Below are 16,401 nucleotides of genomic sequence, written 5' to 3'. Positions count from 1 at the left end.
GCACCTGTGGCACCTGTGGCTCCTGTGACACCCTGTGGCACCTGTGACACCCTGTGGCTCCTGTGGCACCCTGTGACACCCTTTCTCCCAGCACCCCGTGGAATCCCGTCCCCCTGTCCCACCCCAGGACCCCCTTTTTGACCCCCCTCGGGTCCCCCCCCGGCTCTGCCGCCCGTTCAGAGCCCCCCAGTGATCCCAGCACAGCACTGCGAACTCTGAGTCATTTTAAGGCAAAAAAAACTTGTTTTCTTCCTTTTTAAACCGGTTTGAAGCTGTTAAGACACGAAATCCCGGCGCTGCCGGGGCTGAGGGCAGCCCTGGATCCCGGACAGACTCACACTCTGTCCCTCCAAGTGCCACCACCCCCACTGGAGTCCCCAATGGTGACACTGGGGTCCCACCCGGGTCACCGTGTCCATCATCCCGTCACTCCCAGTGGGATCGCGGCTCGTGGCCGTGGCTGGGAGCTCCCCCAGCCCAGTGACACCAGTGACACCAGTGACACCAGTGACACCAGTGACACCAGTGCCATCAGTGGCTGCAGAGCCGGGAGGGGACATCCGGCGCTCCGTGCGTCCCCCCCACGGTGACACAGCCCTCCCACTTGGCCATATCCACCGGGACATCCTCGGGGTACTCCACCAGCGCGGGGGCGAAGGGTCCCAGGATCCAGGGCAGGGGCGTGTGCTGCCCGACGTGCTCCAGGAGCCCGTCCAGGCTCAGCTGGGCCCGGGTCACCGCGTCCCTGCTCCGCGCCAGCACCGCCCCCGGCAGCTCCTGGAAGGAGCTGGGCCTGCCCAGGGAGGCCTGGAGGGTCTCCACGCCGTGCTGGACGTGTCCTGCCGTCTCCTGGACGCTGCTGGGGAAGGCCCGGGCGCCGGCGGCCAGGTGGGAGCAGGTGGAGTGGAGCTGGTGCAGGAGGCCCTGGAGCATGGCCAGAGTCCGAGGCTCCACCTGCGGGGAGGGCAGTGGGGCAGTGGGGGATGGACCCCAACCCCTCCTGGATGGACCCCAGCCCCTCCTAGATGGACCCCAACCTCTCCTAGATGGACCCCAGCCCCTCCTGGATGGACCCCAGCCCCTCCTGGATGGACCCCAACCCCTCCTGGATGGACCCAGACCTGCACCACCCTCCGTGGCTGTTGTTCCACCCCTGCCCCAGGTGTTATATCCCTGCTCCAGGTGTTATATCCCTACTCCAGGTGTTCCACCCCTGCCCCAGGTGTCACCAGCCCAGGTGTCCCCTTGTCACCTCGAGGGACTCAATGGCCGCTGTCCCTGTCCCCTCCATCTGTCCCCCCAGGGTCCCCCCAGCCGTACCTCGTTGTCCTCCATGGGCACCGTGTCCTGCTGGCTCCACTCCAGCCACAGCCCGTGCAGGAGGTCCCGGGCGCTGTGCCGGGGTCCATCCGTGCCCCGCTGCTCCTCCTCGATCTGCGGGGAGGTTCAGCCAGCTGGGAGCACACCCGGGGCGGGCACGGGGCTGGGAGGGTCCCTGTGCCGTCCTTACCAGGCGGATGAGGTGGTGGAGCTGGGCCAGGAGGCGCTGGGCGCGGAGCCGGGCCCGCTGCAGGTCCCCCAGCGAGCGGCGCAGGGCGCGGTGGGGCAGCCGGGCCGACAGCGAGCCCACGCGGATGAAGTAGCTCTGCCACCTCCTCTGGTGCTCCTGCACGGCCACCTCCGTGTCCCTGGTCACCTCTGCCACCTCCGTGTCCCTGGTCACCTCGGTGTCCCTGGTGACCTCCGTGTCCCTGGCCACGTCTGTGTTGCTGTCCACCTCTGTGTTGCTGTCCACCTCTGTGCTGCTGTCCACCTCCGTGCCCGTGGTCACCTCCGTGCCCGTGGTCACCTCTGTGCCTGTGGTCACCTCTGCACCCCTGGTCACCTCCGTGCCCCTGGTCACCTCCGTGCCCGTGGTCACCTCTGTCCCTGCCCCTGTGGACCAGGGCTGAGCTCAGCGTGGCTGTGCAGGGCCCTGGAGGGAGCCCAGTGCCAGCAGCCACAGGATGCTTGGCCACCAGCTCCTGTGGAGATGCCACCCCAGGCCAGGTGTCCTCTGCGGTCACCTCAGCTGTGACACGGGGCCAGCTCTGCCTCGTGTCACCCAGTGCCAGGCTATAAATACCCGGGACTATATTTGCTCTTGGGTTTCCGGGTGAGAGGTCACCCAGTGCCACCCCGTGCCCTTCAGACGGGGACTGTCCCCTGTGTGGGGTCACGGTGGCCTCAGCCCTGTGGCACCACTGTGGGGCCACCACGTGTGGACAACGCCAAGGCAGCACCGAGCACCAGGGCAGAGCTTTGCACCCCGAGATTTGGGACATGGGGGGCACTCACCCAGCGCCCTGTGTGTCCCGGGGAGGCACCGGCCCAGCAGCTGCTCCGACGTGCCCAGCACTGTGTCCACTCCCGTGGCCAGCAGCCGCCCCACGCGGGTCCCCAGCAGCGCTGAGCGTGTCCCTGTCACCGTGCAGGACAGCAGCTCCCTGGTCCCCGCCACCACCTGGGAGGGGACAGCGCGGGGACAGGGCGGGGAGGGCTTGTCCCCTGTCCTTGCTGGGCCCCAGAGCCCTGCCCGTGTCCCCCGGGTGACTTTACCCTCTCGGGGGGCTGCTGCAGGATGGGCAGCTTCTCCTCCAGCTTGTCCAGCCCTCTGCAGGCCAGTCTGTTGGCGGTGGAAACTGCAGGTGTGAGAAGAGGTGAGTTTAGCACCCTGTGCCTTCAGGAGCTCTGCTTGGGGCAGGGTTTTGGGGTACCCCAAACCCTGCAGCTTCTCCAGCCCTTTATGACACAAACTGGGGACATGAGACCAAACCCTTCCTGTCCCGCTGCTCCACCAGGGACGGTGAGAGCCACTTTTGGGGTTCCCCCACCCCCGCGGGGTGCTGTTCTCCCCTCCACACTCACTCTGGGGCTCCAGGCGGGTGAGGAGGGGTCGGGCCCCGCTCGCCGCCGCCGCTCTCAGCGTCCTGAGCCCCCTCTCGGCGGCGCTGCAGACGGAGCCCAGGCAGGGGTGGCTCCCCTTGGCTCTCCCGTAGAGCGAGGCCGCGGCCCCGCAGGCGCAGCTCACCAGGGGCAGCTCGGCCACGCGGGTCACCGCGCTCTGGGGGGGGGACAGTGAGATGGGGACCCCCAGAGATACCCACAGACCCCCCAAAACCCCCCGTGCAGCCCCTACCTCGGTGTCCGGCCCGGGCTCCGACATGGCAGCGCCGGCTGCGGTGGGGAAAGAGATTTGGGGGTCACAGGTGGGGACCCCCTGGTGGGGATGAGACCCCCAGCACCCCCAGCCCCTGATCCCTGAGGGAGGAGAGGGGCCAGCTCAGGGCCCGATGGGAGCGGCTGGAGGGTCCCGAGGGGCTCCTCAGACTCCTGAAGGGTCTGGAGGGGTTTGGGGGTGGGCTCGACCTTCTCCCCTGCCAGAAATGGGGGGTGGGTCCCCTCAACCCCCCTGGGATCCCCCTACCCCCGTCCGGGATCCCCACACCCCCTTTGGGGCCAGGGAGGGTTTTTTGGGTGATTCAGCAGAAGGCGGACTGGAACTGTCTGTCGCAATCCCGGCGGGACGCGCCGCCGTCACCGTCACCGTCCCCTCGGGGGGACACCCCGGGCCCGCGGGGACCGGGACAGGCGGGACCCCCTGAGCCTGGAGGGGACCCCCGACCCCCGGCGGCCCCTCTGCCCTTTGGGGTCCCCCCGGCACCCCCGGCCCGGCCCTGCGCCCTCCGGGGGGCGAGTTCTGGGGGCTCCAGCCAGGTCACCACCCTGGGGACCCTGAGTTTGCTCCCTTGAGTTTCCAGGGGTGTCCCTGGGGTGTCCCTGGGGACCTCAGGACCCCCGACCTCCCCCGGAGACCCCCAGGGAACCTCCGGGCTCCCCCCGGGACCACCCGGAGCCCACTCGGGACCACCCGGAGCCCCCCCGGACCGTTTCTGGAGCCCCCCGGACGCCCCCGGCCCGGTTCCCGCCCGTCCCGCCCCCGCCCGGCCCCGGGCCCGGTACTCACGGGGTGGGGGGGCGTTTCTGTCGCGACCCCCGGGGCAGATCGCGACACTGGGCCCCGCCCCGCCCGGCCCCGCGGGGCCCCCGGGAGCCAATCAGAGAAGGGGCGGGGCCGGGTATCAGCCAATGAGGAGGGAGGGGCGTGGCCTGGAGGGCGGGGCTTGGCCCGTGGCGCGCTCGTGGCGGCGCGTGGGGACGGGGGGGACACGGGGGGGACAATGGGGACACCGAGGGGACAACAGCGGGGACATCCCGGCCCGGGCGGCGGCCACCGACACCCCGACACCTCTCACGTGTCCCGCCCCCACCCCGGTGTCCCCACGCCCGGTGTCCCCACGCCCGGTGTCCCCTCCCCGCCCTGTCCCCTTGTCACTCGTTCCCGCCTCGAGGGGCTCGATGGCCGCTGTCCCCCCCCCTCCAAGTGTCCCCATCCCGGGTGAACAAACGCCAGCAGAGCCGGTGGCCGCCAGCCCGGGTGTCCCCAGGCCACGGGACAAATGATCCTCGTCCCCAACCCCAAGGCACCCAAGGCCGGTGTGGCCACACCAAGTGTCCCTTTGCCAGATGTCCCCACCCCAGGGGACCCCCCCAGGGTGCCAGGTGTCCCCCAGGCCAGGGGACAGCAACGCCTGGCGGGGGGCAGAGGGCGACACTCGTGGGGAGGAGAGGGCCAGGAAGGGGACAGGCGGGGACAGGCGGGGACAGGGCGGGTTTGGGGTGACACGGCGCTGGCACTGCCTTATCCCAGGGGAATTGGGGATGGGGGCCTTGGTGGGGCCGGGATAGGGGTGGGTGTGAGGGGAGGGGGCCAGGGGTCCGTGGGGAGGGGGCGGAGGGGGCACAGGGGTGCTGGGCGCGGGTGGGTGCCCGTGAGTGTGTGCGGGGACTGTGGGGTGCCCAGGGCGGGGGTGTCACCCTCTGTCCCTGTCCCCCCTGTCCCTGTCCCCTCTGTCCCCCCTGTCCCTGTCCCCTCCCCGGCCGGTCCCGCCCCCCGGGGTGGGGTGGGGGTCGTTAAGAAGGCGCCGAGGCGGCGGCGGGGGAGTCGCCTCCGGTAACGGGGTGTTTATTGGGGCCGCGGGGGTACAGCCCGCGGGCGGCCTCATGCATGGCCGCTGGGGGGGCGGGGGGGCTGCTCCCGCCGCCCCCTGCCCTATTTACAGCCTGCCACCCCCCTGGGGACCTGCCATCATCCCCCTGGGGACCTGCCACCCCCTGGGGACACGCCACCCCCCCTGGGGACCTGCCACCCCCTGGGGACCTGCCACCCCCTGGGGACACGCCACCCCCCCTGGGGACCTGCCATCCCCCCCTGGGGACACGCCACGCCCCCGCCACGCGACACGCCACCCCCGGGTGGCCGCCGGGCAGGGCTGGCACCGAAAAGGGCCCCCTTTGCCAGCAGAGAGTGGGTTCGGTGGGGACCCCCCGGCCGTGCCCCCCGCCCACCCCGGCTGTGCTTTCCTTTCAGGAGGGGGGAGGATGGGGAGCCCCCAGGCCGGCGCTGGAAGGGGTTGACCCCAGGCTGGGGGTGGGCGTATGTCCCATCCCTGATAACGCCACATTCGAGGGCCCCGGCCCCCTTTACACCAAAAAACCTTCACCGGGTTCCGTCACCAGGAGCGGTGCAGCCCCGGCCGGGTGTCCCGGCCACAAACAGCCCCCGGGCCGGGGGGGCACAGCCCGTGCCCGTGTCCGTGTGTCCGTCCTGCTCCCCCCAGGGATCCCCTCGAGGCGCTGCCGCGGGCCCTGGGCCCAGCCTGGGGAGGGGACACGCTGGGCTGTCCCCGCGGCATTTGGGACAAAGCCAGACCGCGGGGCGCCGCCCCACACCGGCCTCGGACACCCCCAAACCCCATCGGGGGGCACCCAGGGGGTCCTTTCCCCCCTTTCCCCCCCTCAGCCCACACCCGCGGCTCCTGCCCGGCCGCCCCTCCCTGTCCCCAGGGCGCCGGGGGGCCCGTCACTGTCCCGGCCGGGGGGCGCGCACCCCGGGCGGCGGGAGCCTATTTTCCCGAGGGAGTCCGCTCCACGCCGTAGCGCAGGAGGTGCTGCAGGTCCGTCAGCGGCCGCGCGTTTCCCGGGGCCCGGCCCGCCCTGCCCCGCCCGTAGCCCCCGCCCGCCGCCGCCTCGCCGCTGTTAAACGTGTGGTTCCTCTTGAGCTGCGCGCCGGGGCGGCCCGTGCCGTTGTTGGCGTTGAAGTTCAGCTGCTCGGGGTGCCAGGGAGGCCCCTCGGTAAAGTCTCCCCCCTCCCCGCTGGGCGCCGAGACCACCCGGCGGCGCTCGGGGCTGGGGTGCGGCGTCCCCCCGAAATCGCCGTAGGAGCTGCGGGGGGGGCGGCGGGAGGCGGCGGGGGGGCGCTGCCGGGCGCGGGGACCCTCCTGAGGCTCCCGAGCCCAATGCCCGTCGCCCGAGGAGTCGCTGAGTTCGGCCTCCAGCTCCTGGTCCACCAGGATGGCGTGGCAGGACAGGGGGATGCCCCGGGGCGCGCGGGACGAGCCGCCGTGTCCCCCCCGCCCCGCGCCCGCGGCGGGGCCCGAGGAGCCCCCAGGGTCCCGCAGGGCCGCGTTGATGATGTTGTGGCTCTGCTCCCAGGTGCAGTTCTGGAGCGCTCCGGGGCAGCGCTTCTGCTGCAGGGGGGTTTGCTCCGGCGTGGGCAGCACGCCCGAGTCCAGGTCGTGCTGGGCGACCTTGGCCAGCTCCTTGGGCCACCCGTTGGGCATCAGCGGGGCCAGCAGCGCCCCCCGGGCCCGGCGCTCGCCCAGGCGGCTGACGCTGACCACAGACTCGCTGTGGGCCAGGATGGTCTCCTTGTCCTTGCGCCGCGCCAGCTCCTTGCGGTCGCGGTGCCCGATGAACCAGCACACGCTGAAGCCGGAGATGACGGCGCCGATGACGAAGGCGGCCACGGAGGAGATCACCAGCAGGTTCACGGACACCAGCCCGTCCGGCTCGTCCACGAAGCTCTCTGTCACCAGGCCTGGGGGTGGGGGACACGTCAGGGACTGCGGGTGTCACCGCCCTGTCCCCAAGCCCAGTCCCGCCCCCCGGACTCACCCTCGCACTCGCCCAGGTGGGAGGTGCTGCCGCCGGCGATGTCCTGCTCGAAGGTCACCCTGGGGGGCGAATTGGGGGGTCAGTGGGTCCCAAATGGGCTGGGGGAGTGTCCCAGGTCCCGTCAGTGAGGCATGAGGTTGTTGGGGCTCAGAGATTGGGGCTGCAGGACCTGATGAGCTCTGGGGACAGCACTGTCCCCTCTGAGTGTCCCCAAGGCAGCGTCAGCTGGGACTGGGCTCTGGGGACACCACTGTCCCCCCCGTGTGTCCCTCACTGTCCCCCGTGTGTCCCCCAGGCCGGGCAGCCTCACCTGGGACTGGGCTCCAGGAAGACGCAGGAGCCCTCGGGTGTCCAGCCACAATAGGGATCCCGGCTCCCGAGGCAGTTCCTGCAGGGGCAGAGGTGTCAGGGTCAGCCCTGATGGGGGACACAACCCCCCGACCCCTGTGAGACACTCTGTCCCCGCACCGTGCTGTGCCTCAGTTTCCCCAGCTGTGCCTCAGTTTCCCTGGCCGTGCCTCAGTTTCCCTGGCCGTGCCGAGCCCTTCCCGGCCGGATCCCAGCCCAGGGTGAATTCCCAGGGTGTGAGGTTGTGCACAGCCCCCTCCGGCCAGCCCAGCCCCGCCCCGGGCACTCACTTCATGCAGCCCGAGTGCTGCTGGCAGCGGGCCACGGGCACCCTGGCCACGCACGGGGGGAAGGCCAACAGCAGCGACCCCGCGGCCTTGTCCAGCTCCAGCCCCAGCAGCCGCCGCTCGTCCTCCGTGTCCCGGCCACACCTGGGGGCAGGGCAGAGCTCGTCACAGCCCCAGCCCTGCTCCACAGGGCCCGTACAGAGCCTGTCCCCATCCAGAGGAGGTTTTGTGATCCATTCCCCTCACCCATCTTCTCCATCCATCCCTCCATCCATCCATCCATCCATCCATCCATCCATCCATCCATCCATCCATCCATCCATCCATCCATCCATCCCTCCATCCATCCATCCCTCCATCCATCCATCCATCCCTCCATCCATCCATCCATCCATCCCTCCATCTCCACCCACCCCATTTATCGCCCTCTCTCTGCCCCCCTGCACTCACCTCCCGGGCTGGTAGGTCTCAAACTCCTCCAGGAAGACGCTCTGGCTGCCGGGGGCAGAGGCCGTGGGGCTGCTGGTGGCGTTGGGCAGGATGAGGAACTTGAGCACGGTGCCGGTGCTGGAGCCCAGGAACACCACGGTGTGGTTGGCCCAGGGCCCCGCCGCCGTGTCCACCACGATCTTACGGAGCTGGTACCTGCGTGGGGCAGGGAGGGAGGGAGGAGTGTTGGGGTGTGGGGGGCCCAGGTGTCGCCAGGGAGGGGGAAACTGGGGCAGGGTGAAGGACCCAGCCCCACAACCCCATCTCCGTGTCCCTGTCCTCATCTCCGTGTCCCCATCTCCAGCCCCACATACCTGTCCCCGCCCTCCCCTCCCCATCCTCCCCTCCCCATCCAGGTCCCTGTCCCTGTCCCTGTCCCTGTCCCTGTCCCCGTCCCTGTCCCTGTCCCTGTCCCTGTCCCCGTCCCCGTCCCTGTCCCTGTCCCTGTCCCCGTCCCTGTCCCTGCTCACGGCCCAGCTGCCCTGCCGGCGGGAGGCTGCGGCCCGAGAGCGGCGCTTGATTAATTCCCCATCAAGCAGCAATTAAGGCAGATTTAATTAGGACGAGACAATCTCGACTGCAAAGTGTATGAGATTTATCAGCTCTCCCGGCGCTCCCAGCGCTGGCACGAGCCGGGAAAGGCAGCACGGGAGGCTCTGGCCAGCCCCTTCCAGCCCTCCCAGTGCCCCCCAGCGCCCCCCAGTGTCCCCCAGCGCCCCCCAGCGCCCCCCAGTGCCCCCCAGGGCCCCCCAGCGCCCCCCAGTGTCCCCCAGGGCCCCCCAGTGCCCCCCTCGGGCACCCACCGGGTCATGGTGCGGAGGATCCAGGGGCCGTTGCCCAGGGCCGGCACCGCCTCGTCCATCAGCGGGTGAGTCTTGACGAAGTTGAGGATCTCGTCGGGGAAGGCGCTGGAGGAGTTGTAGCGCATCCCCGGGGAGGCGCAGCACCCGGGCCTGGGGCCAGGGCACGGCTCAGAGGCGCTGTCCCCAGCCTGTCCCCAGCCTGTCCCATCCGTGTCCCCATCCTGTCCCCAGCCTGTCCCATCCGTGTCCCCAGCCCTGTCCCCAGCCTGTCCCCAGCCTGTCCCCAGCCTGTCCCCAGCCTGTCCCCAGCCTGTCCCATCCGTGTCCCCAGCCTGTCCCCAGCCCTGTCCCCAGCCTGTCCCCAGCTGTCCCCAGCCTGCCCCTCACCGTGGCTTTGGCACCATGTCCTCAGGCACAGGTGTCCAGATGGACTCGGGTGATTTCTGCTCCCGGAACCTTCCCTCGAAGACCGCGGCCACCTGGACCATGTCGAAGGCGCAGACGGCGGAGCCGGGGATGCTGTGGGGACACGGCCCTGGGGTCAGCACGGGGGAGGCCCCAGGGAAACCCAGAACCCCAAATGCAAACCAGTCCATTTCCTGCCCAGGACCCATCCCAGACCTCACCCACCACCCATCCCAGGACCCAGCCTGGATCCCCAGCTCAGATCCCACTGAGCCAGGGGGGTCCTGGCAGGGCACAAGGGGCTCTGACCTGTTGGTGGGAGTGGAGAACACGGCCAGGACCACGGGGCGCCCGTCCAGCTCCAGGATGTCCGTCACGGCCTGGATGACGTTGAAGTAGAAGTGGGAATCTCCCGGCACGGAGCAGTTGAGCCGGGCCTTGAGGAAGGACGTCCACTGCTTCTCCAGCACCCGCTGCGAGCCCCCCATGTCGTTCTTGCACACCCGGGCCACCCGTGACACCACCACCTGCGGGAGGACACCCGTTGTGGCCCTGCGTTTTCTTGCTTTCAAGTGTTTGAGTCTTTGCGGCCTGATTCTCACACTGCTTGATGTAAATTATGTGTATTTTTAGAAATTATCTTGTGTTTTGTCTCCTCTCTCTTTCTCTGAGAGGAGAACTTGACTGATGGTCAGAGTGACCAATGGGGTCAGGAGGCTGTGACCCTCTTGGGCCAATCCTGGCCTTCTGTAAAAAGTGTATATAAAATAAAAGTATATATAAAATAAAAATAAAAATAAAAATAAAAATAAAAATAAAAATAAAAATAAAAATAAAAAATCTTTCCGTGTCCTCACCTGCTGCTGCCTGCTGTCCTCTGTGAGGGTCCACACATCACAACCTGTGACCCCTCTGAGTGAGGAGTGACAACCCATCAATCACCTCCCAACCCCAGTGGCCGTCCCCGTGTCCCTGTCCCCACCCCGAGTGTCCCTGTGTGGTTTGGGTTGGAAGGGAGCTCAGGGATTTACCCGGGACCTGTCCCACCTTCTCCAGGTAGTTGAACTCCATGGCGATCTCCCGGAAGAAGAAGTAGACGTGGCTCCTCCACTCCACGGCGTGCACAAAGTAGGGCTCTGCGGGGACAGCAGAGGGGTCAGGACGGGCTCACAGGGGACACGGGCCGTGTCCTGGCACAGCCAGGGGTGGGGACACACCCTTGAACCACTTGGAGTCGTGTTTGACCGTGCGCAGGGTGGGGCTGTCCCCGAGGCTGCGGTAGATGACGGCGTCGATGGCCAGGAAATCCGTCACCGTGGCCGTGAAGAGCATCCCCCCTGCAGGGGACGGGGCTGTCAGTGGGGCCAGGGGGACACAGGGCACCCCGTGACCCCACTAGGGCCACCACCGACCTGTGAACAGGGCCACGTTGGCGTGCTTGGGGTCGTAGGGACACCGGGCCATGCCACTGATGTTGTCCCCGACGGGCTCCAGAGTGTCCATCTGGAGAGGGGGAGAGGGGACATGGGGACACAGCCGGGCACGGGGGGACACGGGGTCCCTGTCCTCTGGGGGGCTCAGGATGGACTTGGCACACACAGGGCTGAAGGGGCTGATGCTGCAGACCCTTCCCATGGTGTCCCCTCACCCCAAAACCCTTCCCATGGTGTCCCCTCCTTCCCTGGCCCTAAAACCCTTCCCATGGATGTCCCCTCACTCCAAAACCCTTCCCATGGGTGTCCCCTCACTCCAAAACCCTTCCCATGGGTGTCCCCTTTTTCTCTGACCCCAAAACCCTTCCTATGGTGTCCCCTGACCCCAAAACCCTTCCCCTGGCCCCAATCCCCCCGTCCCACACGGGATCCCCCTGGGGCTCACGCTGTAGTTGGCGCAGACGGGGTTGAAGGCGTTGGTGCCACAGACGAAGAGGAGGCTCTCGTTCCTCACCAGCAGCACCTTGACGAAATTTCGGCACTCTGCCTGCGCCGGGAGAGGGGAACGTCACCTCAGCACCCCAAAACCCCCCTCAGCTCATCCCAGCCCACCCAGCACTGCGAGGGGGCGGCTTGGAGGGGGCTGTTCTCACCCCAAAACTGCATTTATGGGAGCTGGGAATGGGATTTCTGGGATCCCAAATAATTAATGACAGATCAAATTATCCAAGAGGCAAATGAATCAGAGATAAAACCACTGGGAGGGGGTGGTGACACTGGGGAGGGGACAGGGTGTGACACGGTGACAGGGGGTGCTCAGTCCCCACCCGGGGGTCCCCCCACGGGGTGCAGATCCCCCAGCCCGTACCTCGTGCTTGCCCTTCATCCTGCAGATGCTGATGTCGTGCTGGTTGGAGCGCCACGTCAGCTTCTGGTGGGGAAAACCAGTGTGGGGATGGAGAGAAGGCAACGGTGTCCCCCTGAGACCCCCCTGAGGCCCCTCAGAGCTCTCTAGGACCCCCCAGGACCCCCCAGGACCCCCAGCACCCCCTGGGACCCCTCCCAGCACCTCCTGGGACCCCCAACACCCCCTGGAACCCAACCCCTCCAGCACTCCCAGGACCCCTCCCGCATCCCCAGGGACCCCCAGCAACCCCAGGACCCCCAGGACCCCCAGGACCCCCAGCACTTACCCGGTGGTAGCGCATCTCAGCGGCCCCACTGGGCTCCAGGCTGACCCTATAGACATTGTCCCTGGGGAGGAGGAGGGGGGACACAGGTGTCACCACCTCCCTGCTGGGATGTGACCCCCCAGCCTTGGGGGGCTACAGGATCCACCCCACCCCCCAGGAAGGTTTGGGGTGGACAATGAACATCATTGGGGTCAGTGACAGTGAACCCCCCAACCCAATGCCCCACTTTGGGGTGCCCTGGGCAGGCAGTGGGGTCCCCCCAGCACAGAGGGGTGGGGCGGGTGTGGAGGGGAGGCTTTGGGGTGCAGACCTGTCCCCGATGAAGAGGGTCCTGTTGACCTTGAGGATGCGCTGGATGTTGAGGCGCTGGGAGCCCCCCCCCTCGGGGCCCCCCGGGCGGGCGGTGCCGTGGCCCAGGAACACGGGGTAGTGCTTCACGTCTGGGGGGCACGGGGGGTCACACGGGCACCCCCACACGGCCCCCACCCCCCAGCACCTCCCTGCTGCCTTCAGCCCCAAATCCCACCCCATGGTGCCCCCCCCGCCTGCCTTGACCCCTAAACCCCCAAACCCCTTCCATACCCCCAAAAGTACCCCAAAGCCCAGCCCTGCCCGTGAGTGATCCCATCTTCATTCCCAAACCCTCCTTTTGGGTCCCCCACTCCTGCCCTCACCCCAAATCCCTTTCCATCCCCAAACCCCCTTCCCTTTCCATCCCAAATCCCTTTCCACCCCAAACCCCTTTCCATCCCAAGCCATGCTCCCCCAGTGCCTCACCCCTGTCCCCCCACCCCGGGGGTCACTCACAGTCCGGGGGGGCCACGGCAATGGGGCCGGGCTCCTCGGGGAAGGTGCCCCTCGCCGTCCTCTCGGCCACCAGCAGCAGCAGCAGCACCAGGGGGACACGGCCTGGGGGTCCCATGGTGGCCCCCGCCCTGGGTGGGCACCTGGGGGCAGGGGCAGGGCTGGGGGGGCAGCACCCACTGGGGTGAACCCCCCCATCCCCTGGAGCACCCCAAACCCTCGGGGGTCTCTGGGGGTTGGGCCACACAGGTGGTTTGTCACCTTTGTCACAGGTGGGGAAGTCATGCAGGTGAGGTGGCAGGGCTGGGGACACGGGGACAAGGGGGATGAGGACACCTGGACAGAGGGACAGGGGGACACGAGGACACGGGGACACGGGGACAAGGGGGAAGCCAAAATGTCACTCCCCGTCCCAAAAGGCCACCGGGGTGTCTTGGAAAAAACTCCGGGGACACTTGAGAGTGTCACAGCCCCTCCTCTATACAAACAGCCCCAGGGCCACCTCCGCTGTCCCCTCACCGGGCTGGGCCACCATCCCCACCCTGTCACCCGTCCCCGAGGGGCCGGCCTGGGTAATTAGCAGGGAATTAATTGATCACTAATTCCACGGGCGCGGGGAGCGATCGAAGCGGCGCGGGGACACGGTGACATTGTGTGTGTGGGGCCTGGGCGGTGCCACCGCGGGGGGACACGTCCCCAACCCCTCTGTGGTGTCACCAACCCCCGGTGAGACCCGGCCCTGTCCCCTCTGTGGTGCCACAACCCCCCGGGGACATCTGACCCCGACCCCAGGGCAGGAGGTGACCCCGGTGGGACCTGACCCCGGTGTCACCGCCCCTGGGGACAACTGCCACCGCCCCTGGGACACCCAGCCATGTCCCCACCATCTCAGGGACATCCAAACCCGTCCCCACAGTGCCACACAACCCCAATGACACCCAGATTTGTCCTCATTATCTCAGGGACGTCCCCACAGTGCCACACAGCTCCCGGTGACACCAAACTCTGTCCCCAACACGCAGGAAAAAATTGTCACACACGGCGCCACCCGAAAGCCACCAAGGGATGGGGGGACCCCAAAAAGCCCCCCCCGGGGAAGGGCTCAGTGAGGGTCCGCCCTCTCCAGGGGGGGTTTGGGGGCCGGGGAGGGGGTTTCAGGGGCCGGGGAGGGGGTTTTAGGGGTCGGGGGGTCCGGTGTCGCCGCCCCCAGTGACAAGGAGAGGGCTGGGGGTAACCGGAGCCTCCGGCGCCGTAAATGCGGCCGATTGTGCGGGGAAAGAAAAGGCGGAGGGGAAAGGGGGGCGCAGCGAGGAGGGGGCGCGGCGGGAGGGGAGGGGGCACAAACAGGGGCCCATTCACAGCGGGGCGGGGGGACGGTCACCGCCAGTGTCCCCCGCGGGGAAACTGAGGCAGCGGGTGGGGACAGCGGGGGATGAGGCGGGGGGGGGTCTCCGCTTGGATTTCCCCGACACGGAGCTGGAGAACGGCCCCGGGCGTGTCCCTTGTCCCCGTCCCTGCTCCGTGCCTCAGTTTCCCCGTCCCAGAGCTCGCTCACACAAAGATTTGGGGGGGGCCGGGGGGAGCTGCGTGACCTGTCCCCCCCACCCCTCCCACCCCCCCAAAAAAACATCTCGGCGACCCCCGGCCCTGGGGGAGTGGGGCAGGACAGGGCGGGGACCCCCCAATGTTCCCCCTCTTGCTGCAGTCCCGGGGGGCTCCGGGCACAGCGGGACCGCCCTGACCCCACAGAGGGGGGGGGGTCCCCTTGGAATGTCCCCCCACTCACCCCCCAGCTCCCCTCTCTGCCCACCTGAGCTGCTCCGGCCGCGTGTCCCCACCGTGTCACCTCCGTGTCCCCACCTTGTCACCACCCTGTCACTGCCGTGTCACCACCGTCCCCTCGGCCGGCCCGGGGGTCGCAGGGCTGGGGGTGGGCGCCCCCCCCGCTCTGGGGGGGAAAGGGGGGCTCGGGCTCAGCTGTCCCTGAGCCAAACCCCCCGCGACCCCCCGGGGGAGGGGCCCCGCGCCCCCCGCCCGCGCCAGGTGGGAAGGTGGGGGTGATGTCACCGTAACCGGAGCCACCAGCCCCCCCCGCCCCGGGCAGCTGTCACCGCACACGGGGGGGGGGGACAGCCTTGGGACCCCCGAGCGGCACCGCAGAGTCCCCGAGGGAAAACACCGGTGAGACCCCCCGGGCACAGAGGGGGGACACAGGGGGGACAGAAGGGGGACAGAGAGGGGACAGAGGGGGGACAGAGGGGTCCCCCCCGGCCTCAGAGGGTCCCCCATCCTCAAAAACCCCCTGGAAGGCGATGGGAAAGAGGGGGGCACCGGGAGAGGGGGGGGGACAGGGGGAAAGGGGGACACTGAGAGAGGGGGACACACCGGGAATGGGGGGACACCAAGAAGGGAGGGACACCAGGAAAAGCGGACAGACAGTGGGGAAAGGGGGGGGACAGTGGGAAAGGGGGGGACAATGGGAAAAAGGGGACACCGAGGGACAGGGACACACCGGGAATGGGGGGACATGGGGAAAGGGAGAATTTGGGAAGGGGGGACACACTGAGGAATTGGGGGACAGGGAAAGGTGGAGCACACCGACAGTGAAACCCCTTAAAAATACAATTTTTTGGGATATAATCTCAATATCCACATCCCACTCCACCGGTCTAATACCGGATTTTGGGATAATTCCCTTCAGAAGGGGCCCAACGCTAATAAGAAATCATTAATTAGATATGCTAATGAGGCCTTTACCCCCCCCCCCCACGTGCTCCAGCCCCTCAAAATGGGCCCCCAAAATGCCCAGAGCGTCCCTTGCAGAATGGGGTCACACAGTGCCACCCCCATTGGCACAGAGGGGTTTGGGGGTCACCAGCAGCGTCCCCCACCCACCACAGGGACCCCCCAACCCAACCCAATCCAGTCCAATCCCAGCTGCTGCAGCCGCCGGGGCTGGGGGCCGATCCCCCCCCGGGTTTCCGTTCCGGGCCCGGTTCAGATGGCAGGGCCAGGAAGCAGCTGTCCCCACGGCGGGGACGGAGCAAATGTCACCCCGGCCACCTGGCCTTGTCCCTGTCCCTGTCCCTGTCCTGTCCCTGTCCCTGTCCCGTCCCCAGCCCTGGGTCCCCCCTTTCCCAGCGGCACCTCCCGGGGACAGCGGGGGGACAGCGGGGGGACACCGGCCCCGCTGGGGGTGGCAGGGCTGGGGGTCACCGGGATGGCAGGGGGGACACACAGCAGCCCCGTTTACCTCGGAGCTCCCGGCGGCTCAAATGTCCCCCCGGGCCTCCCGCTCCGGTTACCGGCTCCGCTTTCAGCTGCCGTTTATAGCCCCGGTGCCTGTCCCTTGTTCCGCGTCCCTGTCCCCTCCCCATCGCCCCCCGGGTGGGGACAGAGGCGTCTGGACCCCCCCCAGGACACCGCAAGCCACCAAAGGCGTCTGTCCCCACCGGGGGACAGCGGGGACCCCGCGGTGACCTCGGGTGGCTTTGTCACCCACCGTGGGTGGCCCCATTGCCGGACACCCCCCGGTGACACCCCTGGGTGCCCGGACACGTCCGTTCCCGCCGGGCCGGCGGTG

The 16,401-nt window shown here is 68.3% G+C and overlaps 2 protein-coding genes across 2 annotated transcripts; both read right to left on the bottom strand.

Moving 5' to 3' along the window:
* Positions 1–225: 225 nt before the first annotated feature.
* LOC310920359 (perilipin-3-like) lies at positions 226–3,475 on the bottom strand. Its single transcript, XM_083880274.1, has 7 exons — positions 3,179–3,475; positions 2,908–3,103; positions 2,599–2,681; positions 2,338–2,503; positions 1,511–1,935; positions 1,321–1,434; positions 226–954 (listed from the first exon to the last, which is right to left on the bottom strand). Exons 1-7 carry the CDS (start codon positions 3,203–3,205, stop codon positions 532–534), a joined length of 1,434 nt encoding a protein of 477 aa, XP_083736400.1. The 5' UTR covers positions 3,206–3,475; the 3' UTR covers positions 226–531.
* Positions 3,476–6,005: 2,530 nt separating this feature from the next.
* On the bottom strand, positions 6,006–12,936 carry SEMA6B (semaphorin 6B; the record flags this gene model as incomplete). The annotated part of the gene is made up of 16 exons (XM_083880124.1): positions 6,006–6,979; positions 7,057–7,115; positions 7,367–7,444; positions 7,695–7,835; positions 8,142–8,336; positions 8,984–9,133; positions 9,371–9,502; positions 9,698–9,915; positions 10,436–10,524; positions 10,606–10,725; positions 10,801–10,891; positions 11,267–11,368; positions 11,690–11,752; positions 12,015–12,075; positions 12,325–12,454; positions 12,822–12,936. 16 exons carry the CDS (start codon positions 12,934–12,936, stop codon positions 6,006–6,008), a joined length of 2,718 nt encoding a protein of 905 aa, XP_083736250.1.
* Positions 12,937–16,401: the final 3,465 nt, after the last annotated feature.

The sequence above is a fragment of the Zosterops lateralis genome, assembly GCF_965231275.1.
Source record: "Zosterops lateralis genome assembly, chromosome: 29".
In the NCBI taxonomy this organism is placed as follows: domain Eukaryota; kingdom Metazoa; phylum Chordata; class Aves; order Passeriformes; family Zosteropidae; genus Zosterops; species Zosterops lateralis.
Note: the sequence above shows the minus strand (reverse complement) of the source record. Positions and strands in the feature narration are given on the sequence as shown.